Here is a 25,340-nt window from a genome sequence, read left to right on the forward strand (position 1 = left end):
TCATGGTTCGTGGCCAGACGCTGGCTGGAGCACAGCCAAGGACAGGTACTGGAGCAGCTGGGGTGTGGGGCAGGCAGCAGCTCCATGCAGGAGGTATCAGTAGTTTGGTGCCTGGGCTTGGTTCCCTGGGACAACAAGGGTCACAGCAGGGCACACCAGCTCTGACTGGAGAAGGGAACCAACAGCAGTCAGAAGAGGCCTGACTGAAATTAAAGAAGAGAAAACCCAACAAAATTGTGTTGCACTATTTACAGCAATGGAAGGTTTTATTTTGGCAGTTTTCATGGCTGTAAAATACAACCTTTGTTGTTAAAAGTCATAATGTCAATCTGAAATCCTCTGGGCTTCTCTTTACCCTGAACTCTTCCCACTTTTGGGGAGTGCTTGGAGCCTGAGGTGGCTGTTGATGTGAGAGATACCACCATTTTTGAAGGGGAAAGCTGAAATCCAAGATCTTAGGTTACTTATGCCTTGATTCAAGCTCTGCAATTTCTTAAAACTGTATTAGTTGTTTGTGGGTTTTTTTAATTATTGTTAAAGAAACAAACATGAGTGTCGTGACATACATAGATATTGCCATTTGGGGAACTGCTATTTCCTCTAGGTCAGGATGTGCACGCAGCAGCGAGGACTGCTAGAGTAGGGTGATTTCCTGCATGAGACTTGTGGCACGCTGGACCCCGCTGCCATCGAAGTGGGTGCAAGCCCCTAGGAAGCCAGGCTGCCCTGAGCACTGAGTGAACCAGGGCAGAGTACCAGCCTGCTCCAGAGAGCCCCTGCACAGGGAAGGGGAGCTGCAGGCTTCACTCTGTCAGCGGTGCTGGTGTGGTGCGAGGCAGGTCCTGAGCAGCAGGAAGCTGGGTGGCTGTGCCATCCTCATGCATGTGGCTCTGCCTGCCCATGGGTGGGCAGGGGCAGGGGCTGATAGCCCCAGGGAGGGCAGGCAGCTTTGTCAGCAGCCCCACTGGTGCCCGCTCTCCTCTCTGCACCTGGGAAGATGCCTCCACAGTCCCCCTCTGCTGGCTGCCTGTCCTCCCCTCTCCTGTCCATGCCCTCCTGGGCAGCTTGCACCCATTGTTCATTATTTTACAGAGTTCTTGCTCAGCGCTCATAAAAAGCAAACCTACTCCTCCCTGGCTGTCATCCTTTTAACAGAGGCAAGCTTTTCCATCTCCTATCATGAAATAAGACTTTGGCTCTTGAACTCTGGTGACCAGAGTGCTCTCTGGCATCCGAATGAGATCCTACTACAGCACCATGCAGTTCATGGCATTAGTACTTCCCTGTTAGTGCTGGAAATACTGCAGCATTTTGGGTTGTCTTTGCTTTGACTCCATGCTGTGGTGATGGTTCACAGTCATTCTGTAATTGCTGAATATGCCCTGATGTTTCCCCCTTCTCTCATTTCCAGATCTCAACCACCAGTTTTTAGAAGAGAGTCTGACTATTAAGATCATGACCTTGAACTTTGTTCTGTGCAAAGCAAAAAATCAGAAGTGAAACTGATCAGTGTGATCTTGCTGAGTGAAACAAAGTCACTTCAAAGAATAGATTTGCATGTTGCTCGAGAGATCTCCAGATAAGGTGGAAAAAATTACTCCATTAAGTCTGTTTGCACTTTGTGGAGAACCTGCCCTTGCAGAAAACCAGCAGACACACAAACCTCTTCCCTTAATTTTCTGCAATTAAAACAAGAAATAATCAAAATACAACAAACAAAGTCCACAAATACCTGCAAATCAAAACCAACAAACAAACAAATAAACAAAACAACAAAAAGAGATGTCCATTGGCATTCTCCTAAATAAAATAATTTCAAAGCTGTATCTCTTAAATCTGATGGGGATTTCCTTAACCTATTTTTCTCTTTAGCCATCGTAACCAGAATAAGTGGGTAAAAACCTGCCTTGCTGGTAGCAGCTCCCTTCCCTTTTTTAAGCTGAGCCAGTTACTTGTATGTGATAGAAAGGAGTTAGTTCATTAAGTTTTGCAGTTAAGTGCAGATTTTAGCTGATAATGTTGTTTCCCTGGTGAAGGACTTCTGAAGGGTTTTCTGGTCAGTCTAATCAAGAGGCAGAGCTGAACAAAAGCACAAGATGGTTGAGTTTCTTTCACTTTCCACATTTTGATGATCATAATTTCCTTTTACAGGAAAGCAAAATAAATAAAAAATGGCTACAACGGCAGCAAACACTCAAAGACAAACGATAGGCTGCGAGGAATACAGCCTGTACAGCAGCCTCAGTGAAGACGAGCTCATAAAGATGGCCATCCAGCAGAGCTTGGGAGAGGACCCTGTGTGTCAGCCAGATGCCCAGAGCCACCAGAAGTCGATGGTGGCACGTCCTAGCGAGGCGGCTGCCCCTAGCCACTCCAGCGGCCACAACCCGAACTACCACATCTACCCTTGGCAAAGGTGAGTGAGCACCTGCCCGAGCTGCGCCATCCCAACAAACACCCTGCCCAGCGAGAGAAAACAGCTTCCCCTGTCAAAACACGTGCTTTCTAATTAGCTTTACTGAGCGGCTGCTCTGCTAGTCTGTCATTAGTTTGAAAGCCAGAGTCTGCTATAAATACAATGAGGTCAACACTGTACGCCCTCACAGTGAAATGAGAATTTTCTTGATGTTGTCTGTTTGAAGCAACAAATAAAATAAAATAAGAAAAGGAACACTGCTACAGGCTTTCCTGAATGACAGCCCTGCTGAAACCAGTGGCTCCTTTCCCCCACAGGGGCACACTGTACACCAAGATTAAGTTTTTCCAGAGAGGGAGCACAGCACTTGTTATGGGAAAACATAGGAGAGAGGCCAAAAATAGGTATATAAAAGAGTGTGAGCTGGCTACCTTCTAGCCACTGCAGTCGTTAAAGGGTGTCGTTCTTTTAGACCAGAGTCTGACCTCAAGCACACCACTCAGCCAAGAGCCACTCCAGACACCAAAGTGTGGTGGCATCCTTCTCCCCTGCAATGCTGGGCTGTGGGTTGCAGAGACTTGCTGACAGTTTCAAACTCAGACATTGTTCTCCTTTCATTTTTTAAAAGGCATATTTCCCAAGGGGGGAGGGAAGAGGTTACAAAGTCACCCCAAAACCAAGGAAAAATGTATTTTTAAACTGATTTTTTTAATAAGCTGGGGGTAACTGAAGTTTTGTTCCTCCTTTCACGTAACTCCACCATCCTCTCTTGCCTCAGTCATTACCACCTGTGATTGGTTGGTTTCCAAGGCTGGGAAACAGGACAATTTGATGAGTAGTAAATGTGTTTCGTAGCTGCAGAATCAAGATGCTGTACAGCAGGCAGTCCTTCTCCCATCAAAGGTCATGACTTCTCTATGTTGTTACCATTCGCTTGTGCTGTCACCTTTGCCACGGGGACCCAATGCAGAGGAAATAAGGGCTTCCATGGCCATTTGGTCCTGTCTTTCTTGGGAGCCCTTTGACACCTGCTATTTTGGCAAAAGGCAGCATCTGCTCTTCTGTGCATCAGTCTGTCCTGCCTTTGCCTCAGCCCAGCAGCTTATGACCTCCAACTGGAGGGAAAACCTCTGCAGCTTGTAGCTCCATATCTGTAGTGGTGTTGAACTCTTCTGCCATAGGAATGCCAAGCTAGAAACAGACCTGTCACACGGGGACCCTGGATCCTCTTCCACCCCCACCTCCAACCTGCTTGCGTGGTGCTTCAGACGTGATGAATGTCACCTCACCTCGCCTTGTGCCTGCTTCCTGTGTGGTGGTGGTAGGGTTAACCTCGCTGTTGTCTTATATGGTCATTTGAATCCCCTGATGCTTCCTCAGAGGGCCAAAAATAAACTCAAGCCGAGTGAGCAGCTGAATCCAGCACGGAGCAAGCCGTGGCCATCTGCTTTTGTTCAAAGCCCCGACCGGCAGGCTTTCTTGCTCCGTCTCTGTGGATGTGTGTCTCTGTTTCTGCCTCAACATGACCTGTTTCTCCTATTCAGAGTATTTCTCTTTATTTCATTCATGCCATCGCCACTCCAGACTGGCAGCCCAGCCAAGGGGCCGTGCTCAGCCATCCAGCTCGGGGGCAGCCTGGGGGGTCAGGCGAAGGTACGACGGCAGCCTCTTCAGCACATCCCAGCCAATGTAAGTGCCTCTCTCTCCCTCTCCTACCTTCCCTCACAGTCAAAACAAGCTGTTTCTACCCACTCTCCCCCTATGCCAGCTCTTCTGGGTGGTGATGGTGTCTGGTGGGGGGAAATGGAGGTGTTCAGCTGGAGAATGTCTTGCTGATACCTGCACTGCACTCTCACTGCCTTCCCACTCCTCCTTCTGACCTCCCAGCTGCCCTGGATCATGGTCAGGCTCTTACTGGTGACCCACCTCAAACCTCCCTTGTCTTCTCCCTATTCATCCCTCACCATTCCTACAGTGCACATGTTCTGGGGACTCTGGGTCATTTGATAGCTCTGAGGTGACAGGGACAGCAGGGAAGGCATGCCTGTGCTGTGGTTTGTTTATATAGGCTGGCTCCCATATCAACAGAGTAGCTGAGGCAGGCAGGTGCCTATAGTTACTATATTAGTATTAAGTTTATAGTTCAAATATGAGGAAAGAGTGGGGGAAACAAATATTTTATTGCAGTATATAAACAGGGTGAGAAAGTCCAGTCCTTCGAAGTAGTTATTTTGTAAATGCCATGCCTGTTCCCAGCAATACCTGCACTGTTCTGCCACACTAAGGAAGGCTACTAGGAAGACATACCACATCTTACCTACCCAGAGAGGAAACCAGCATGAGTGACTTTGATCCTTCTGGCCAAGTTTTTCTGTTGGCCGAGACCATAGATAAGCTTAGGTGAAAACAAACATGGATGAGGAAAGCAGACAGGCAAGGGGGGTGGCCTAAGCTCTGCCCCAGTGTCTGCATGCAAGGGAAATGTTTGGACCGTGATGGATTTATTACAGCTTTCTGCAGGGCAGAGCAGATGCATGCACCTACCTTTAGCTATCAGATGGAGAGAGGAAAGTGTGGTAGGCAGCACTACCCTGAGTACTGCAGAAGACTCTTCTCTGCCTTTTTTATCTACCCAGTTCAAATTCACTTTATTTTATCCATCTTACAAGTCCCTCCCTGGATGCATGGTTGCAGTAACTACCCCTCCACCACTCTTACTTTCATCCCTCACCTACAGTACTCCCACCTCAGCCTGCACTGTGGCTGATCCAGGCTCTGTTCCTGGCTCTCCACTGACCTTCCTTGACATTGGAAAAACCTCATTCTGCTGGAACATGAAGTCTTCCTCATCCCTGCCACCTAGCAGCTCTCCTTGGCCGTACTGAAATCACATCCTCTGATTAAGTGCTCTGCACATCTTGCATGCCTCTGCTGCTCTGGGCGCAAAGACCAGAGAGCAGGCTCTTTTTTCTGCCTCATAGCTCAATAGAGTTCAAGCCACAAGAAGGCTTGAATAGGGCTGGTAAGCTGGCCCTCCTCTTCTACCAGGTGAGAGCAAAATGTGGCTGGGAAGCCACATGAGAGCATGATGGCATGACTGTTTTATAGCCCTGGTCTCAGAGCCAGGCAGGGATGATAGCTGGCTTCACCTGCGGAGATGACGTTCCTTCATGCTGCCTGCATCTCACCAGGCTGCCAGGAAGAGAAGGAGCTTGCTTAACCTTTCTGTGGTCCACTGAACACATTCTGCAGCATTCTGAACTGACCCCGCCATACATCTCACCTGCATGAATATTTATTATCTTGGCTACTGGCCTTTGAAATGCAGTAATTCTTTTGAGTCACCTCTAAGATTAAGATTTCATCAGATCTTCAGGCTTCTTCTATAGTTAATACTCTCTTTTTTTTCTATATCCGATGAAATCTAAGCAGCAGAATGTGTTGGTTTTTTTACAACAGCCAACTATGAACCAGGCAGAAAACAAGGATTTCACATGGAGATTCACTAAACTTTCTGTACTGATCTGGAATTTTCTTGGCTAAGGCACGTATAGCTTGGTCCAGCAAACCCCCTCATCTTACTCAGGAATCATTTAAGGTCAAGGAGCCTGGCAGAAGTTTGCTTCATTCAACATCCAAGGGCTTAAGTGGATAGTAACTGATTCTTCACACATTTTTTACCCTACCACACATCTGAGGTACGCTCTGCTTTCACTGAGGCCTCAGCTAACACAATTCACCTTGCACTTGCTGTGTGCCAGCCCCACGCACAGACTCCTGCCATGGCCCATCTGGCGTGCGGTAACTCATAAAGTGCTGGTAACTATTATGTGCCCAAATCCTGAGGTCTCTGCACTGCCCTGCATGTGTAACATGAACCTTTGTACAGAACAGCAGATGGCTTCAGCAGTCTTGTGCCAGAGGCTTTTAAAAACAAAGTTCTCCCACCTCCACCTCCTCTTGCAGCCAAGCATGCCAATTGTTGCTGTTAACTGACTTCAACAAAATGCTCGATTTCAAGTGCATGTATAAAAATCTATTATCTATACAAAACTAGTAATTTTAGGTTTAGTCCCCAGGGTACTCTAAACAATGTGGAGATACAGCAGCATCTCTGGGATCTCCACGTGTTATCAGAAGGTCGGTTGATTCCCCCTGGGTGGGCTGTGGACAGGAAAGCAGTTGCCTGCTTTAGCGATCTCATCAAGCAAAACACTTGCCTTTGTGTCCCACAGCTCCCCCTATTCCACTGTTGCTATTTTTGTGAATCTGATTTTGAGGTCACTGCTTCCATCTGTAGATAGGGAGCAAGTGGCACCAGATGCTTTTTCACCTGGGAAATGGTGTCTTTCCCACACCTTGGCACACGTGTTGTGCTCACCTGTTCTGCTCCAGGCCCTGAGTTTATCCTCAGAGAAGCAGCTTCACTTCTTTCAGTGCTAATATCAGTTTATGGCAGAGATTGGGTACCTCTGGGCAAGCTGAAATGAATGACACCTGCGTGAGTTTCAGGCTGTTCGTCTCTCCAGCCCCTGCAAGGCAATGAAATCCAGTGCTGCTCCTGTAACTTGCACTAAATGCAGAGGCTGTGCCAATGATGTGCTTTTTGAGGACTCCTCTGCTGAGCTGCCCACATTATTCTGTCTCTGATCTCACTCTGTTGTGTCATTTTAGACCTTCTGTCACAACCAGAGTTTCTGGTTGTTCTCATTGTCAATGCCCTGCGTGACCTTCATTACATACTGTATTCCTACCCAGGCGATGCCAATAGTCTCTCTGAGACACACACCTCCCTCTCCCATCTCTCTGCCTTCAAGGCTGCAAGATTTTCTCTTTAGAGTTAGTTCAAACCACAAACTCTCCCATGTTTTCAACATCCTCTTGTTCTCAGCCTCTGAAAAGATAGCCCATGTTAAGTTTCCGCAAGTCCCCATTAGAACTTAAAAAAATGCTTCTTCCTTGTGGTTTTTGCAGTCCTGGAGCTTAGCTGTTTGGTGCCTCAGAATAAGGAAGAAGTGGCTGCCTTCTCCCAGCACAGCTCAGCAGGAGCACAAGCAGATGCTAGTGCTGGAAGGCACAACCACCACTGTGCTCAGAGCTGCTGTCTGCCACTGCCACGGGCAAGGATCCTGCCTGCATTGGCTGCAGGGTACCAGCTCCCTGCCTCAGTTGTGCTGCCAGTTGTCTCAGTTGGGGCTCAAAGAGGGAGACAGGTCCTGCAGGCACTGCTGATCAGGGGTACAGTGACTGTCAGGCAGCAGCTCTCACTGTTTTTGTGCAGAAGGATTGGTGTGCGCAGGTCGGCCCTGCTCTGCAATTGCTCTTATACAGCTTGGAGAAATGGGTTGCTGCCCAGCCTCTGCAGAATGTTTGCTTGGCAAAGGCAATGCTTGTCAGAGCAAAGCTCACTTGTAGGCTGCTCCTTGTGTCTCACTTCTGGGTGGTATGGAGCACACTTCATGCTTTGTGTAGATTTTCACAGTGAGACTCTTCTTGAAAGCTTCAGAATTAGGTGGCACCAAAAAAAAGACGACTTTGATGTTATTTTTGTTTTCTCTGGTAGACATTGAAATACTAATTTACTTTTCAGCAATTCTACACATTTCAATGACTTTCTGCTCAGAAGAGGCTTTAAAGTATTCCCTCCTCAATATTTTTTCATAACTTTTACTCCTTGTGCCTAGAAGTCACTTGACCCTCTGGAGCCTGACAATGATTTGCTGGGTTCAAATGGACAGGAACGTGAACCGCTTCAGGGTTTGGCACCAGGTTCCAGCTGCAGTTCCAGAGGCCCCTGTCTGTTGCAGTTACTGGGGGAATTTCTAACTTGGCTAAGAGGCTTCCAAGAATGGTCTTGTCAATAGAGCTAATGGGTCTTCTCCCAAACAGGCTTTTAAGGAGCAGATTTTCAGAAATGTCCAGCACCTAACTATATCTTACTGGGACATCAAAGACACATTTTTTAAGGTCTATAATGTCTGAAGTAGTTATAATTTCTGAAAATGGGCATGGGTGGTTTTATTTTTTTAATCTTCCCTGGCAGAAGAAAGGAAAGCCCAGACCAGTACCCTAATGTTCACACAGTCTACCCAGACCTCTCCTTCCCTCATAACTGGACTGGCTAACTTCTGAAAACAGGCTGACAGAAGAGAAATAGGAAGTATCTTCAAAATACAAGAATAAGATTTATCAAGAATTTCTGCTTTGAGGCTGAGCCACCTGCAAATCAAATTTAAAATTTCCTTCAGGGATGAGCAGGGGCAATTCTCTTCAAAGCTGATCTTACTTAAGAGATCACATATGGGAACACCTTGCCACATGGGATAGCAAATGGCAGGGTGATGTAATTATCACAGCCATAGACACGCATGGCAGTGTACAGAGCAAATGCAGAGCTAGCAGCCCCCAACTCCAAATATCTAAAATATAAGTGTTTGTGTCAGAGGTTAGCCACACATAGATTTCCCCTACACTCTGAGGACAGAGATCACCACCTCCAGTGGTTCTTCTGAACTGTTGTGAATGGCCAAATTAGAGAAGGCAAATTTTACCTCTACAGTTCCTGTAGCAAGACACCTTAGGGCAACAAATACTTATTGTGTACCCTGTCGATGTCCAGTATTTTGGCCAAATGATACAGTGATGCTGCTGCCAAAAGCTTCTCAGTAATGAAGGAACTAGTAATCAAGTTTTAATCTTGTTTTAAAGAGAACTTGATCCTGTAGTGGCAGCAATCAAGGATGGAGATGAAAAAGCAGTAAGCAACATGATGAAATCAGGAAAAGACCTTTCTGAACCTAATAAGGATGGCTGGATACCCCTTCATGAAGCTGCATACTATGGCCAAGTGGGTTGCCTGAGCTTGTTGCAAAAAGGTCAGTGAAGTTAAAACTAATTAATTATAAAAGGGAAAACAAGTATATGAATTAACTAAAAAGCAGAATTAACAGCAGCCCAATCCTGATCTGGGACTGTGTGAAGTTTTCTTCCAGCCTTTCTGAGTGTATATTCATTTCACTTTCTTTTTGAGAATAGGTTTCCAGACTGAAGCCTCTCAAGTTAGAATCTTCAGGAGAAAGTGATAACTGGATAGATCTTGCCAAGCTCTGGGCTTCTCACAGTAGAGCCTTTTAGCTGAGCTCTTGGCTGTTGTGAGCTGCTCGGCTGCCACAGCTGACAGCAATTACCCCACTTCCCACTAACTGGAGATCCAGCCCAGCACTTCTGTGCTGGTGCTTGAAGGTTATTAGCTACTGTAGTTTGTTTTCAAACTGCTACTGAAGAGCAGTTACTCAACAACTTTCTGTATCACTAGTGGCCATAGCTAAACATTTTAACCTAAACTGGTGACTGATTTAGATACTTAATCAGAGTTATAGTAGCTTTATAGTATATTCTTAACTTTTCTCATGGAAAAGGAAAAGAAATAAACAACAAAAAACCACTAAAAACTCCAAGGATTTTGTAAAGTGATGATGCTGCAGGTACTTGTGCATTACACGCCACAATGACTTTGGGCTTGCCGTTTCTCCACAGCATACCCCACCACAATCGACCAGCGCACCCTCAATGAGGAGACAGCTCTCTACCTGGCCACCAGCCGGGGCAACCTGGACTGCTTGCTTACCCTGCTGCAGGCTGGGGCCGAGCCCGACATCTCCAACAAGGCCAGAGAAACGCCACTCTACAAAGGTGAGTGGCTGCTTTTCCAGGGATGCTGGTCTCTTCTGGCACCACCAAGGCAGAGCTGCAAGATACCTTGTGATGTGGGGCTGAAACTCAGCAATTAGCTCCCATTTTCTACCTCCCTTCAGTAGTCCTCTGTCTCCTATGTCTGATACCCTATGCCACGGCCTTTCTTCTTATTCACATCAGAGACAGGATCAGTGACTGCCCTGCAGAGTGCAGGCTGTGATGTGCTGCTGAGGGTGGGGCGTGAGATGCTTACGGGCCCTAAGCACAGAGTGTCTGCACAATGTCCCAGATGTATGGAAAGCTGGATGGTATAGAAATATGTATGCTTTTCTAAACAGTAGGACCTAAGTTGCTGTTAGATGTGGGAGTACAGTAACTGTAGATATGCCAGTGATTCTGTGTGGGCCGGGCCAGACTGTGTGCTACAGGAGATGCATAAAGCTATAAATAATTCAGTGAGGTAGTTGGTGTTTGACATGGACATATTACTTTGCTGTTGGTCAGAAAGAATACTTTCCTTAGCTGAACAGCATTACATCCATGATATCACAAAGATTCAGAGAAGGAGATGATCTCCCACACCTTCATGTTCATCCCCCTTTGACCGACTGCTCATGTCATGACTATTTTTAGCACTCTAAAACACTAAAATCACATATTACTGATTAAAACAGTAGTTTGGCCTCCAATTTTGGATACTTGTCATTAGAGCTGCTCAGGTTAAAATGCTTTCATTTTAAAATTCTGTCTTATAGTCTGCTGAAGGAAAGCTGTTCAACTATGCATTAAACACATAGTAGTGGTAGTAGTAGTAGTACTTAGTAATAATAAAAGCAATAATATGAAAGCACCCTTTAGCCACAGAAGAACTTACTAAGAATGTGCTAGTCTTAATGCAAAATCTTCTGGTCTATGATCATAACTAATTGTCATAACAAATTAGTCATCCCTAGTATGTACGCAAATTAAATTCTGCAGAGCTGTGCATAGGTAATTACAGAAGTGTCTAATCATGTAGTTGTTTTCAGTGCATGTGACTCCTGTGTATGGGAGAGGAAGACATGGAGGTATCCCAAAGGAAGAATCAAAACCAAAACATGGGTCTTCTGTGAGAAAAAGATACTATTATTTCAATGAAAAAAAGCCCCACAATTGCTATGGAATGTGCTAGCCTCTCTTTCTATAAATTGTACAACAAAAGCTAATTGGGGTTTGAAAACGTGGCTGCTTGTTCTAGGTACCTTTGTTTTGGGGTCCCACTGTAAAGGTGTGTAGGAAACCTCATGATTTGGGATTCAAAAAGCAATGGAGCAAATTGGTAGAATAAACCCAAATATGATATTATTAATTATCAAGAAAATATCTTTAGTCAGGATGGTCTTTGGTCTTACTCACTATGGCCTAGTTGTATTATACTGCCTTATCACTGTGGTACATGAAATGGGTACCACAGTATCCAGAATCTTTTCAAAAGCCTGTCCTAATCACTTCCCTTTTTTCCAAAACAGCTTGTGAGCGCAAGAATGCAGAGGCTGCAAGACTCCTGGTACAGTACAATGCTGACACCAACCATCGTTGCAATCGAGGATGGACTGCTCTCCATGAGGCTGTCTCCCGAAATGACCTGGAGATTATTGATATACTTGTGAAAGGGGGTGCCAAGATTGAGTCCGCAAATGCCTATGGGATCACTTCTTTATTCGTGGCAGCTGAGAGTGGGCAGTTGGAAGCTTTGAGATACCTAGCAAAATGTGGTGAATACAGTTTGCCATTACATGCTTTTACTCATTTAATTCTTAATATTTCAAAGATCCCATAATTCTCCCCATCTCAGTTTTTCTGTCTCTGGAGTCTGCAGAGGTGCTGAAACCCTGTTGCTCCAGGTGGCTGAATTGTGTAGAAGCTTTCAGAAAGCATGGTCTAAGTACATGCACTTCTTCAGCATTCTTTCAAGGTCAGCTAATTTGGGAAGTAATATAGGGCTCTATAATTGCAATATCTGACAGCTTTCAAAACCCATATTGCTGCACACATGCAGCCTAAAACCCAATCAGTCATAAAAGACAACTATACCTGGTAATAGAGGGCAGAAGTTGAATATTAGCCAACCCCATCTGCTCATGAAGATATGCAGTGATGGGCAAGGTTAGCTCTCCTCCACTAATGAATCCTGCTGAAAATAGATTAAGTACTATTGTACAGTTAATGGATTAACACTAAGGAGAAGCAGACAAACTGTCCCCATGTGTATATGTTCAAATATCTAAACAGAGTGAATTTGAATCTAGTTTACTACTACTCTGAGGCATATTTTATTTTCACTGTGGACTAATGTCTTGAATGTAGGTAAGAGTTGTGTCGTGCACTTGTGAAACAAGAGCTAAGCAGCGATGAAGAAAAACTTCTGAAGCAGTTAGTATGGCTAAGAAAGATAATGAGAATTGGGGAACAAAAGATGTGTTCTGCTGTCCAGCTAGCATTGTCAAGTCAGTTTTATATGACTAGTTAGTCCATCATACTGCATACAGTTTTAGAAACTAAGGCAGATTGTAATTTGAGTTTCAGCTTAAATTGCTATTAGGATTTCCTTAAAGTTCAATTTTGAGAAAAATACACAGGAGAAAATCCAATAAAACTGTCCAATTTTTTGAAGCCCTGAAAAGCTCCTCAGAGAATCCCAGGAATGGTATCACTGTATTTTTTTGTGATGAGCAATGTTCATCATAAAAAGGATTTATTTTTAATTTCTTTTTCGTTAGGAATGTAGTCCTGTGTTATGTTTTGCCACAGCAATTTCCCTGATGTTTCCAGCTACGACATCTTCAAAGGACCAAACACAACACATGTTTCAGTTTGGGGTGAGAGCACAGGGAAATGTTCTTTTTGGCAGGGAGCTTTCATGGTCAAATGGGAGACTTATTGGGAGACTTATTAGCATCCTTACTGGAGTTTAGAAGCAAAACTCCAGTGAACTGTCATTCCTATTTAGGATATACATAAGGCAGCCTTCCTGAGGATACGATGGTACAGTATATTACAGTTGAAACCCAGGATTTCATGCCTTAAATATCTAGCACAGAAAAAGCTAGATTCCAAATTGTTTGTGGCCAAGAATTATTAGGTCTTGGTTTGTAGTTGTATCATGTTTATTAAGAGAAGCACACAGTAGAGCTCAAGAAAAAATGACCCCAAAACCCCTAGAATCATAGGGTTGGAAGGGACCGTAAAGCTCATCTAGTTCCAGCCCCCCTACCATGGGCAGGGACACCTTCCACTAGACAAGGTTGCTCAAAGCCCTGTCCAGCCTTGCCTTGAACACTGCCAGGGATGAGGCATCCACAACATCTTGGGGCAATCTGTTCCAGTGCCTCACCACCCTCATCATAAAGAATTTCTTCCCAATGCTGAATGGAGCTTGGATTCATGACTGGGAGATAATAGTTTCCACCCAGGGTTAAGCTTTCCCTCATAAAATGCGCATCATACTAAAAGCCATTGGAAAACTATGGTAGAACTTTATATAACTGATATGACTGTATCACCTCTGATGACCTCATTCACATCTCCTTCCACCACACTTAGTAGCTTCAGTGTCATGGAGATTTACATGTTCATTCAAAGCATGTTACTTCCATTTGATTTTGACCTTTTTGTTTTACTAAGATTTTTTTCTTTTCTTCCTAGGTGCTGATATAAATACTCAAGCCAGTGATAATGCCTCTGCTCTTTATGAAGCTTGTAAAAATGGACACGTACCTATTGTGGAGTTTCTTTTGTCCCAAGGAGCAGATGCTAACAAAGCCAATAAGGATGGCCTGTTACCTCTTCACATAGCAGCGAAAAAAGGGATTTGCAAGTAAGTTTTAGTTCATTTCATAGATTTTTTAGACAAGAATCCAAAGTCCTTATGAAAAGAAGAATGTAATGTCCCACATCTAATTCTGAGCATCGCAAGCAAGGGAGCTGCCAATTGAGAACTGGGCTTTCTGCTTGAAGAGCTCAGGTTCAAAATTATAAACTGATGAGTGTGATTGTGTGTTGGGATTGGGTGAACAAGAATGTGAGGTGCAAGATTCATGTAGCTTTGCCAAGATACCACCTGTTACAGCTAAATAACATCATGTATCTTGGAAGGGGATTAAACCAAGCTCCACAAAATATGCTTGAGATGGAATAAAAAAGCATCTGGAGGGGCAGGGTTAGTCTTCAATAGCTACTGCAGAATAGTTTGCAATCATTTTCCTACATGAGCCCACTGTGATTCTTCTGCACAAGCAGAACATGTTGCATTCATCTCTGTTGTGTTCAGGTTTTATTAACAGTAATTCAGAGGCTGACAGCAGGAAGCGGTTAAGTGAATCTCTAGGGCATTAGTGAGACTGTTGCTAGAATATGGTGTCCAGCTCTGGTATCCTCCGTTTCAGAAACCTTTCAGTAAATTGGAAAGGCTTCAGAAAAGAAGTACAAGAATTACTAATGATCTGGAAAATAGTCTTTATTACTGAGTTCTTAAGTGACTCTTAAATGCGTAAAAAGATCCAGTGGTTTGTTTCTGAAATGAAATGTGTTTGAGGTAGAGCTGAGCACATTCTTTAAACAGTGAGAAAAGTAACCAATTGAAAAAATAACTGTGAATTGGGTAGATTTACCACTCCACTGAGGTACAGGTGTTTATAGGAGGGGGAGAAACAATACAGCCCGTGATAAAGAGTATCAATTTAGAAGATGCTGTTTAGGGATGGGATTGTTGCACTGTCATGTAAATAGTGTTTACCTGGCTCTTTCAAGACCTGGGACATTGCAGCATGCTTCTGAGCCTCAACGCCTGAGCATTTACTTCTGATCTTAGAGCAAGTTTAACTCCTGCCTTTAATCCCTCCCTGCTGGAAGGGTGAGTCACCCACAGTTATTTTTGCAAAACACGGTCACATCTTGAGGTGATAGACCTTTTTGGTGACTGTAGTCAACTCTTCTGACTATAACAGTTTCTATCAAAATCCCTTCAATAATAAACAAAGGAAAAAGTATATCCTGCTGCAAAGACTGTTTCTGGATAGTAAAGCTATCTTTGTAAACAACTGCTAGAGCAGATTCTTATATATTTCACAATGTCTGAGGAATGAAAACTTTTGACAGCATTACACCTTCCTATAGCATCTTTTATCCTAACATTTAGGTCTGTTTCGGAATCCCAATATAGCTTCTTAAATCACTTTAATAGACATGAGGATATTAATTTTCTGTAGTTGGAGTAAGCCTACTTCTTTGTGCAGGCTGTGTATTCTAGAGGGCAGCCCAGTGTGAATTTATGTAATGGGTTTATATGCTTAGAGCATGTACATGAATTCCATCCATAGACGAATGCAGGCATGATTCTTCTCTCGGGGTTGAGTTACAAGGACATTTTCTTGAAAACAAACACATTTGAGAAGAGAAATGTGCCAGAGACAGAACCCAGCTCCAGTTGCTCACTTCCAAAAAAGTTCATCTGAAAGTACAGTAAGTTGATCTGAATCCAATTTGTATATAGAGTCCGGACCAGCTCTCTGAATCTTTTCCTCCCCTCAATAGTGCGACATCCTGACCTGAAAAGAAATTTACGTGGAAACTCTGCAACCTAAGTCCATCCCCATGTTATGAAAGAAAGAGCCTGATTCAGACCTCACATCTATTATTCCCAAAACCCAGCAGCATAAATGAGATCAGAATTCAGTCCAAACTCTGAGTTCTTTCAGTTGTAAAAGACTGAGCACAGATTTTTGTCCATAACTGCTGCAAACTAAGTGCAAAAGAAAGAAAAAAGAAAAAAATCTTCTCTTATAAATATTTATCTAAATGACAAAGCTTTAGCCTAATTGGCTGATCATTCTTAATTCTTTTGGTATTCAGTAAAATAACACCCTTCACAGTGACCTCTGTATTCCTTCAGATTTAATACGTAATTCTGCAGGAATTCCATGCTTCAACTTTTTGCCAGAACACGAAGGCTCCTACCATCAAAAAGACAAGAGTGTGGTCCCAAGGCTCAACTGTCAACTCTTGTTGCTTGGTGTTTGTTTATTTTAAATGACACCTTGTCAATACTGACCTCAAATTCATAAGGGTCATCTCATCAGCTGTAGGACAATCGCAAGCAGTCAGTTTAACTCCTTACCCCTCAGAACTGAGATGCTGAGAAGGGAAGACTTTGTGAAGTGTGGGTGGATTTATTAAATAAATACAAGTCATTAAACTCTTGACACACTCATACTAAGAATGCTCTACCTCCTTCTCTATATAACTTCTAACAAATAGAAATCGCAGAAGCAGTTGTCAGAGATAAGGAGAAACTCAGCACTTGTTTGAACCTGTACATGAAGCTCAGCCCTGTGACAGACCTGGGATGTGGTCTGGCTTGTCTGGCCTTGGCTGCCTTCACTTGAGCTGCCTTCTCCCTCTAGTGAGACCAGAAAGACTGCAGAGGTGGAGGCACCATATTACTGAATCAACCCACTTTGGAGGATGAGGAATAGAAACAGGTTCAAGCTACGAGATTAAACTCTGTTACAAATTTGATGCTTTCTGCTTTTCCTCCCAAAATAAATGTGTGGTACAGGGAGTGTACTGAGGTCTGGGACACTGCAGCATTTGGATGCAGAGCTTCAGTGTGGCACCCTTGCAGTGAGGTTCAGGTCCCCCTTGCAGACAGAAATGATGCAGTGCCTCTTTAACTCAGATGTGAAGAGCTGGCTGAAGCACGTATGCTGGAGGGAAAGAACAAAACAGACCCTTAAATCTTCAAATCAGTTGATCATGGGATGACTAATGCTGGTACTTGGCATGGTGTCCTCACAGTGCTCTGTGCCCTTTTTGTTATTATGGCTCTTACAGAACATTTGCTAATGGTGGGAAGTTGCCAGCTCACCAGCACCCAAACCTTCTGCTGCCTGGTGAGCATCACAGTGCTGGAAGATTAGTGAAGCTGCTGGGGGGGGGGGGGGCAGGGCAGAGGAAAGTGCTTAATTTCCCAAGATATTTAGATATTTACATATTTTTAAAAGCCATTTTGTTTAAAAATGGATGTAGAAGTAACTTGGAGACATCGACAGTCCATCATGTAAATAGGAACATAATCCTGTAAAGCGTTACGCATCTTCAACTCATGTTTCAGCTTCTGGGGGCATTGAAGGCTCAGTCTTTCACAGGATCATTTCACAGGATCACAGGATCATCACAGACAAAGGTTTTTCTGAGACTAGCACTTATATTTCGCTTGTTCATTATGTAAATGTGTGTTTGAGGTCCCAGTGTTGGGACCAGCCATTGCAGCAGTCAAGCTGACGATATGGAGCATTTTAAAGGCGACATGGTAGAAAAATGAGCTTTGCATGTTTGTGTTTGAAGAACTGTTGATTGCTAGAGGAGTGTGCATGGGATGAAGAAGAGGAGGAGAAGGTGTGCTTAGCTTGTTAGCTTGCTCCCACAAGTTCCTTTTTAGATATCTCTGTCTCCACAGGCATTATATAGGTAGCACTGGCATCTCCTGACACAGTTAGCAACACTCAGGTTGCATGGTGCCCAGTCTCTTTCTGGAAGGTGACTTGCCTGTATTTACAAAATTAACCTAGTGTGCTGGCTAAACCACCCAACTTTATGAGCAGGAAATGAGGGTTTAACCCATGGGACAATGATCATGGATTTGCAACTGTGGGGCTCCTGTACATCATCTATTTCAATTCACATTACATAATGCGAGCAGCTTGATTTATTTTACCGTGTTTAAGGCCACATCACGCTTTCCAATAATGATCCCTGATTACTGGGGTTTAGGACTTGGCTGTACATTTTTTCTCCCTGGGCTAAAGCATGGAAACCAGCCTGCAAAATATTTTTATTTCTTTTTCTCCCCTTTCCTAATTGTCTTTTTGGCTCCCTGTGATCTGGGATGGCCATTGATAGCCCCATGGATTTGCCTCAGCCAAAAGCCACATGGCAAGGGCATCCAGGATAGGGATCAATCCAGGGTAATAACCAAATTGTAAAATCGGGTGGTGAGGCCTGGGTACCAAATATGTAGTCTATCCTAGCGTGCTCCTGCAGAGGAAGGTTTGGTTTCACCCCCTTTCTGGTCTCAAGCTTCTTGCTGTGGCTGTGACCCATGAGGCCTGCCAGTGGTTTGTGTTGGCACACTTCTCTGCCGAGCAATATAGCAATCCCAATAGAGGTGGGAGATACAGCCTGTCTGCTTGCACCTTGGGCCACAGGCCGTGCCTGTTTCTCCAGTCCTACCCACAGCATGGTGATGAAAGTACAGAACGTCTGGGGGATCCTGGTCTGGTGCCTGCCATTAGGGCTGTGGCACCTAAGAGAGGTTACAACAGCATAGGTAAGTGCCAGCATGTATTCTTTTCCATCATAACTACCCCTGTAGCTGCCATTACCTCATAGAAACTGGGTGACAATTTCAAAAACACTTGTTCCTCCATGAAAGAGGGGGTCACACAACTCACATTTTTGGCAAGGTAGGAGCACAGAGTGCTGTTGACAGGTTTCAAGTTCACACCCTGGTTTCTCTCAGAGAGAGTTGTTCCTGTGCCCAAATTAGCAGGCTTTCTCCTATGGAGAGCTACAATTTGCTGTGTGGTTGTAGATGCCCTGGATCACCTAGAGCTCACTGCTGTCCACTGACTCTCCACCCGGCAGGATTGTCTCCATGCTGATCCCGGTGACCAGCCGCACCCGCATCAAGCGTAGTGGCATCAGTCCCTTGCACTTAGCAGCTGAACGCAACAATGACGACATCTTGGAAGAGCTGATCGATGCTGGCTATGATGTTAACACTGCTCTGTCCAATGAACGGTCCTGCCTTTATGAGGACAGACGCACCACCCCCCTCTATTTTGCTGTTTTTAACAACAACATCTACGCAACAGAGCTCCTGCTGCAAGCTGGAGCCAACCCCAATGTAGACCTCATTAACCCATTGCTCATCTCCATCCGCCATGGCTGCCTGAAGACCATGAAACTGCTCCTTGACCATGGAGCAAACATCGATGCCTATATATCAAGCCACCCCACCACATTTCCAGCCACCATCATGTTTTCAATGAAGTACCTTTCTGTGCTGAAGTATCTCCTGGATCTGGGCTGTGATGCAGGTTCCTGTTTTGAGTGTCAGTATGGAAATGGCCCACACCCCGCATTAAATTACAGACGGGACACACTTAACGATCCTCAGGTGTCCAAGGAGCCAACTGTAGTACAGGTAAGCACTGCCTAGTCTACCTACAGTACTTCTGAGGGTGTCTCCTACTCATGTATCTTGACAACTCTAATGTATTTTTTCTCCCATCTTTCCTGTGAGAGAAGATGCCTTTATTCCTGCTTTATTTACAGAAAAAAAGGCTCAAGAAGAGTCTGTGAACATTTCAAGTCCAAGTTTGATGACAGCAGGATGGTAGGCAACAGCCATTGTGGCCCTAGCTTGAATTTGCAGTGAATTATAGCCATCTTGACAGCCTTGCTGTCAGATCTACAATAATTTTTTTCCTCTGGACCTGAAGTGCCAGAAGTGACAGGCAATGTCATATGGGCAGTAGCATATGGGTGGTAGCATATGGGTGGTAGCATATGGGTGGTAGCATATGGGCAGTCTACTTGCTTCTTGGTTTATTTGCCCTGTAAGATTTGTTTCGTCTGATATGGAATTTAAGCTCCTGGCTAAATTGAAATTGGTAGTGCTTCACTTTATGTGGGTAAACTAGTGAATGTAAATAATTGTAATTTCCAAGTCTACTGGATAGGCAGCCTTGGAGAGAGAGCATAAATTGTTATATTAGCTATGTGACTGTGCGTTATATTTGAAGTTTTCAAAAGAGGTTAGGAGATTTAGATCCATGATTTCAAAGCCAGTTACAGATTTTAAATACCCAAGTTTTACACATGTATCTTTGCAATCCTTTCCAAAGTGCAGCTGGGCTTATCTTCCATTGGCCTGGAATTGGATTCTCAATACCCTAAAGGATTTTGTATAATCTAAGATTACACTTTTTTCCTGATCTCTGTATGTTGACTTCTTCCAATATATCTCAAACAAAATCTGACCTTCCAATAAAAATTTGCTACCCTTCAACATGCAACACGATGAAGAAATCTCAGCACCTCAGTCTTTCTATTTTGCAAAGAATTAGAGAAGAAATAAATCAGCTTCTATCTAGTTTAAGTATAGTTTTGAGGGATTCAGAAGAAAGTGTCATTTGGCCCAAAGAGATAGTCACCAATAAATGCTCCTCAGTGGTGGATAGAATGAAAGAATACATTAAAAATCCTAGGAAATCTTGACCTTTTTATCACTCTTGCTTCCAAAAGACTTTACTCTGCAGTAACATGTCTGGGAAACAAATAAACAAAAAGAAATCTTAGAAAGAAGATTGTAAGAGTCCATCAAAATAATCTCTTATCCTGAAGAGCTGACTTCTCCTTGAGAGTGTATATCACAGCAAAATTGCTTTGGATACCACATTTTTGTCACAGAAAAATTGATAAAATATATCACTCTAGTTCTTGAACCATTATATGGTAGCATGTAAAGGGAATGGAAGGCTGGAATTCCAAGGCAAAGAGAGAGGGTTTGTCTATAGCACTCTATCGTATCCTACGCGCTCAAAAATAGTTCTGTGTTTACTTATTTAAGCAGAACATTTCCTCTGGATTTCACCTAAAACTAATGTTAGTGCCTAACAAAATATTAGGTTACTCACAGTCATCATCTCAAAGGTCAGACTACAGGAGGCAGAGGTAGCAAAAGCTGTATAAAATTACATATGTGCCTAGAGAGAGATTGGTCAGGGACAAATGCATACAAAGAAAAAGCAATCCCTTCCCTCCAATATTATTTTAAATTTGCTTCCGATTGTTAGGAATTTGGCTAATAAAAGTAAGGCTTCATTACATAGTTGTGATATGGCTTGTATTCTGAAGTATAGAGAATCTTAGGAAACTATAGACTTCTCCACACAAAAGATGTGCATTCTTTTTTATTTTCTTATATAAGATTACATAAGGATAATAAATCTGAATGATTAGTCTTTGTACAACAAAGACTATAAGCTACTGGAAGTGGATTTGAAAAATGTGTAACTATAAATCACTACCGTTGCTACTAAATTAACGTGTCCTGGAGAAAGTGAACCCAGAAAAACGGTTGCTGACTCACTTCACGTTTCCAGAATTGCAGTGTCAAATCCGTGGAAATGGGGAGTGAAGTATCTTACTGCCGCGAGAGGGCATTCAGGGGCCTACCGAGACTGCAGGCTCTGAGTCACTTTGTCCCTGAGTCAATCCCACTGCCTGTAGTTGCAGGTTTGAATTATTTTTCTTTGTTTAGCTATGCTTCTTTTCCTGCAAACGTTTTGGAACATTTTTATTCCAGAAAATGTTTTTGTAAAGTGAGCTTGTCAACAGGGAAGAGAGAAAAAGACAGGCAAGGTCTCTGGCAGAGGCAAGAAGAGAGAAGTAAGATCCAGTGGTTTATTGCCTTACACGTGTGTCCTCATTTAAACTCTGACAAAGTGGAGTTACTGTTTGGAGGTAGTAGTGCAGATCCCCAGTTTGCATGTCCTATGGGTAACCACATGTCAATGGCACATGCATTGGAGAATTACAGCCCGATATACTAAACCAAACTTCCTATAAGTGGTCCAGGTAGGAAACTGGGTTGTCTGCTGGGGTCCTCCTGACATTACTGTATCTAATTTTCCTGGGAAAAACTACATGGTGATGCCCAGTGAAAAAAAAAAGTCAAAGGAGTAGTAAACACCTCTGTGAATGTTCTTACCTTCAATAAAATTGCCTTATAATTTTCTGCAGCTTTATTGTTTCCTAGGTGAGTTAATATAATTTTATTTCTGAATAACAATATCCACAAAAAAGTTTAATGCATTTTGAGTTAGGGCTTACACATATATAATCAAATTTGATCTAGTTACAGGAGCTTAAACTGAAAGAAGTTTAAGCTGGTGCATTTTCTTTCTTGTTTAGAGTGGGCTTGGAGGGTGCTTGCAGACAGTCTCAGTGACTAAGCTGATGGATGGTGCTTAAGCCACCATCATTCATTTGGGTTTGTCCATGTGTCTGCTTTCTTATCCACACAGAATGATTTAATTAATGTTAAACTTTCTGGCTGCTCACATGCTGATACATCCACAGATATCTTCATCATATGCAGCACTCTAACAGAGATGGATGAAGCTGTCTGGTATAATATACATATTTAGATAAAAGCAGGAAAAGAAGTCACTACTTTTTTTAAATGAGACTGCTTAAAATCAGGTCTTTAAGTCTGTTCTTTAGTATCTCCATAAGCAGCCCTCCATGCAACAGCTCTGAGTACACTGCAGCTCACACTGGGAGCAACAGAAAATTTGCCTGATCCAGGACTGAGTAACGAAGATGCCTCTATATTAGACCCAGGATAGGCCCATGAGCAAGTAAAAATGCCAGGGATTCATCTATGCAGTTTCCCCAGACTTGTTTCTAGTAAGGTGCTTGGTACCCAAAAGCTGCAGATACTAGTGGGTTCGCAAGAAGCAGGAGGTGCTGTGCTCTGCCAAATTTCTGTCTTTTCCTAAGCCTCCTTTGCACAAGTTGCCCCACAGAGCCCCTCTTAAGAAGGGAAAGGGAGCCAGCAGGCTGGGTTACAGTGCTCTAGGCTAAATGGACCTCTCAGCAGCTTCCTCACTGTCTTGGCACAAAACTTCTCTGCCCTCCCATTTCTCCAGAAGTAGGACATGTGGACCCCGTAAACAATTCAGTATCCTTTCCATGCTCCAGAGCTAGGATTTCACCAGGGATTTATGTTCTGCTGTGGTTGCAAAGAGGCAATTCTAACCTCAGCTGCAAAACAAGAGGCTTTAGTTAGAGTTTTCTGAAGGGGAATTGATAATTGCCCTCTTAACTTAATAGGGTGGGACCACCAAAGACATTGGTGCTGTTGCTATCTTGCAATTTCCACAGGTGCATTCATGTCCCATTAACAGTAGTCAATCTATTTTTCCTTGAAGTTTTGTGAAATGGTGTCTACTCCAGAGATTAGTCGCTGGGCCGGACCGATCATCGATGTTCTTCTGGATTATGTGGGTAATGTGCAGCTCTGTTCCCGGCTCAAGGAGCATATTGACAGCTATGAGGACTGGGCTGTCATTAAAGAAAAAGCAGGTATGGTCACCCAGTAGAAAATCTGGCACAAATAGTCCTGGTTTTGGATTCAAACCCTCAGTCACCATCTCCAATTAGTATTCACCCCTTAAACTTGATAGGATTTCTCTATTGGACTAGATGACATTTTGGACCAGGTATGAGGCACCAGGAATTGTTGGGATGTCACCGACTCTGTGATGTTAAATGTACACCAGTGGTGGATCTGACTCTCTGGGAATGAGCATTGCCAGTGCAGGAGGGCCATGTAGCTGCATCTGGGGTGCAGTCAGATCAGGACAGCTGGGCAGCATGAGCATCTCCACAGCAACCCAGAAGACAACAGTGGCCTTTAAAGACTACTAATATTCTGCTCTCCTAAATATATTTTCCCTCAGGATCCAAAGTCTTTCATAGACATTATCAGAATTAGTTTTCTGGCACCAAGCTAAATTTGGTACTTATTACAGTTATTTTCAGTGGAAAGGCTGAGTACTGGGAAGCAAATTGTTTAGATCCTCCTAGAAAGGACAATTGGTAAGGCTGAGATGAGATATAGCATGCCATTCTCCAGCCCCACTTCCTTCCCTATGTCATGCCTCAGAATAGATGAGCTGCCACCAATGCAAGTTATATCATCCCTCCATTACAGAAAAAGCCCCCTTTTTTTCATTCCTTCTTCTCCCATTTTGCTCTTGCCACTGACCTGGCTAAGCCAAGCTGTCCCTCTCAAGCTTAAACCTGTTTAGCTCATGTTTCTGACCTGCCTGTCTTTCAGAGCCCCCAAGACCTCTTTCCCATCTTTGCCGCATTAAGGTACGAAGCCTGGTTGGAAGAAATCGCATTAAACTTCTTGACACCTTGCCTCTCCCGGACAGACTGATTCGATACTTACAGCATAATTACACACAGTGACCCAAGGCACACTGGACACACAGCAGCTTCCCGCCATGACACCCAGCATCATCAGCATGGCAAGGGCACGCATCGTGCATGGTGGGGAGGAATTGCTGGTGGCTTGGTCAAGCGCCCTCCAATGACTAATCCAAGAAAAATACACTTCTGAAGCATGAGTGAGAAGAAAATGGAGGAGACAGGGAGCTAAACACAGGACTATTGTTAGGTTTTCCAAAAGAAAACACATGATTCACCTCAAAGCTTGGTCTGCAAAGAACGAGAAATGAAAGCCAGCACTGAAAACCGAGCAGTGCCAGAGCAAGTATCAGTGAGGAATTCAAAGGTATCCTGGGGTTGTGGTGGAGATTAGCATCCCTGCTGTAATCAAAATTCAGAAATTGTCAAGAGTAAACGTATTTGGGAAAGCAAACACATTTCCTTCACCAACAGATTTTTATTTTAGTTTCTATTCTACTGTTTGGATTTCTGCTAAGTGTGCTGGTTGCTAATTCTCTGATACTTTGACACCATCTTGCTAACACTTTTGCTTTCATTTTTTGGACCTTTCTTACTGAGTACTTAATTTCTGAACATTCAAATCTCAGAACTTTTTAATAGACTAAAATCCAGAAATGCTGATTCCTGTAAAAGTCAAGGAAAGGTTTCATTAAAGAAAGATGTAAGAACTGTATTTGCACATAGTGAATACAGTTAATTTTGCATTACATTTGCAGTAAGAAAAAAGTGAAATTCTGCTTGAGAGCATTTTCTAGACTGGGGATTGGAAACAATTCTGAGTTCTTGGTGTTGTTTCTTTTGGGGGGAGGGTGGGGTGTAAATTAGAAGTGGCTGCACCGTAAACAGTAGCTTTACTTTGTCATGGAGCTGGTGTCAGGACAGAACAGAGCCCTACGGGAGCAGGAACAGAAATGGTGTGAAGGAGAGAGGTGAGGTATGTAGGGAGATGCAACACTGATAAACCAACTTTATCTATCTGTTCCTTCTCTAGGAGATCTTGTCCCTACAAAACTCAGCCTCTGTTACTCCTTGGACCTCTGTAGCTGTAACAATACCATCACTGGAAGAAAGAGAGATTATTTCAAAATAATGGAAGTCAGACTGAGATTTATGAAAACAAATACCCAGAATTAGGCTTCCA

General features: G+C 43.6%; 1 protein-coding gene across 1 annotated transcript; it reads left to right on the forward strand.

Annotated features, from left to right (window-relative positions):
* The first annotated feature begins 2,171 nt into the window (after nt 1-2,171).
* On the forward strand, nt 2,172-25,110 carry ASB2 (ankyrin repeat and SOCS box containing 2). The gene is made up of 9 exons (XM_030483019.1): nt 2,172-2,416; nt 4,001-4,105; nt 9,125-9,291; nt 9,953-10,108; nt 11,620-11,865; nt 13,796-13,967; nt 18,794-19,355; nt 23,152-23,305; nt 24,063-25,110. Exons 1-9 carry the CDS (start codon nt 2,172-2,174, stop codon nt 24,197-24,199), a joined length of 1,944 nt encoding a protein of 647 aa, XP_030338879.1. The 3' UTR covers nt 24,200-25,110.
* The last annotated feature ends 230 nt before the right edge of the window (nt 25,111-25,340 follow it).

This window comes from Strigops habroptila, chromosome 4, assembly GCF_004027225.2.
Source record: "Strigops habroptila isolate Jane chromosome 4, bStrHab1.2.pri, whole genome shotgun sequence".
Classification (NCBI taxonomy): Eukaryota; Metazoa; Chordata; class Aves; order Psittaciformes; family Psittacidae; genus Strigops; species Strigops habroptila.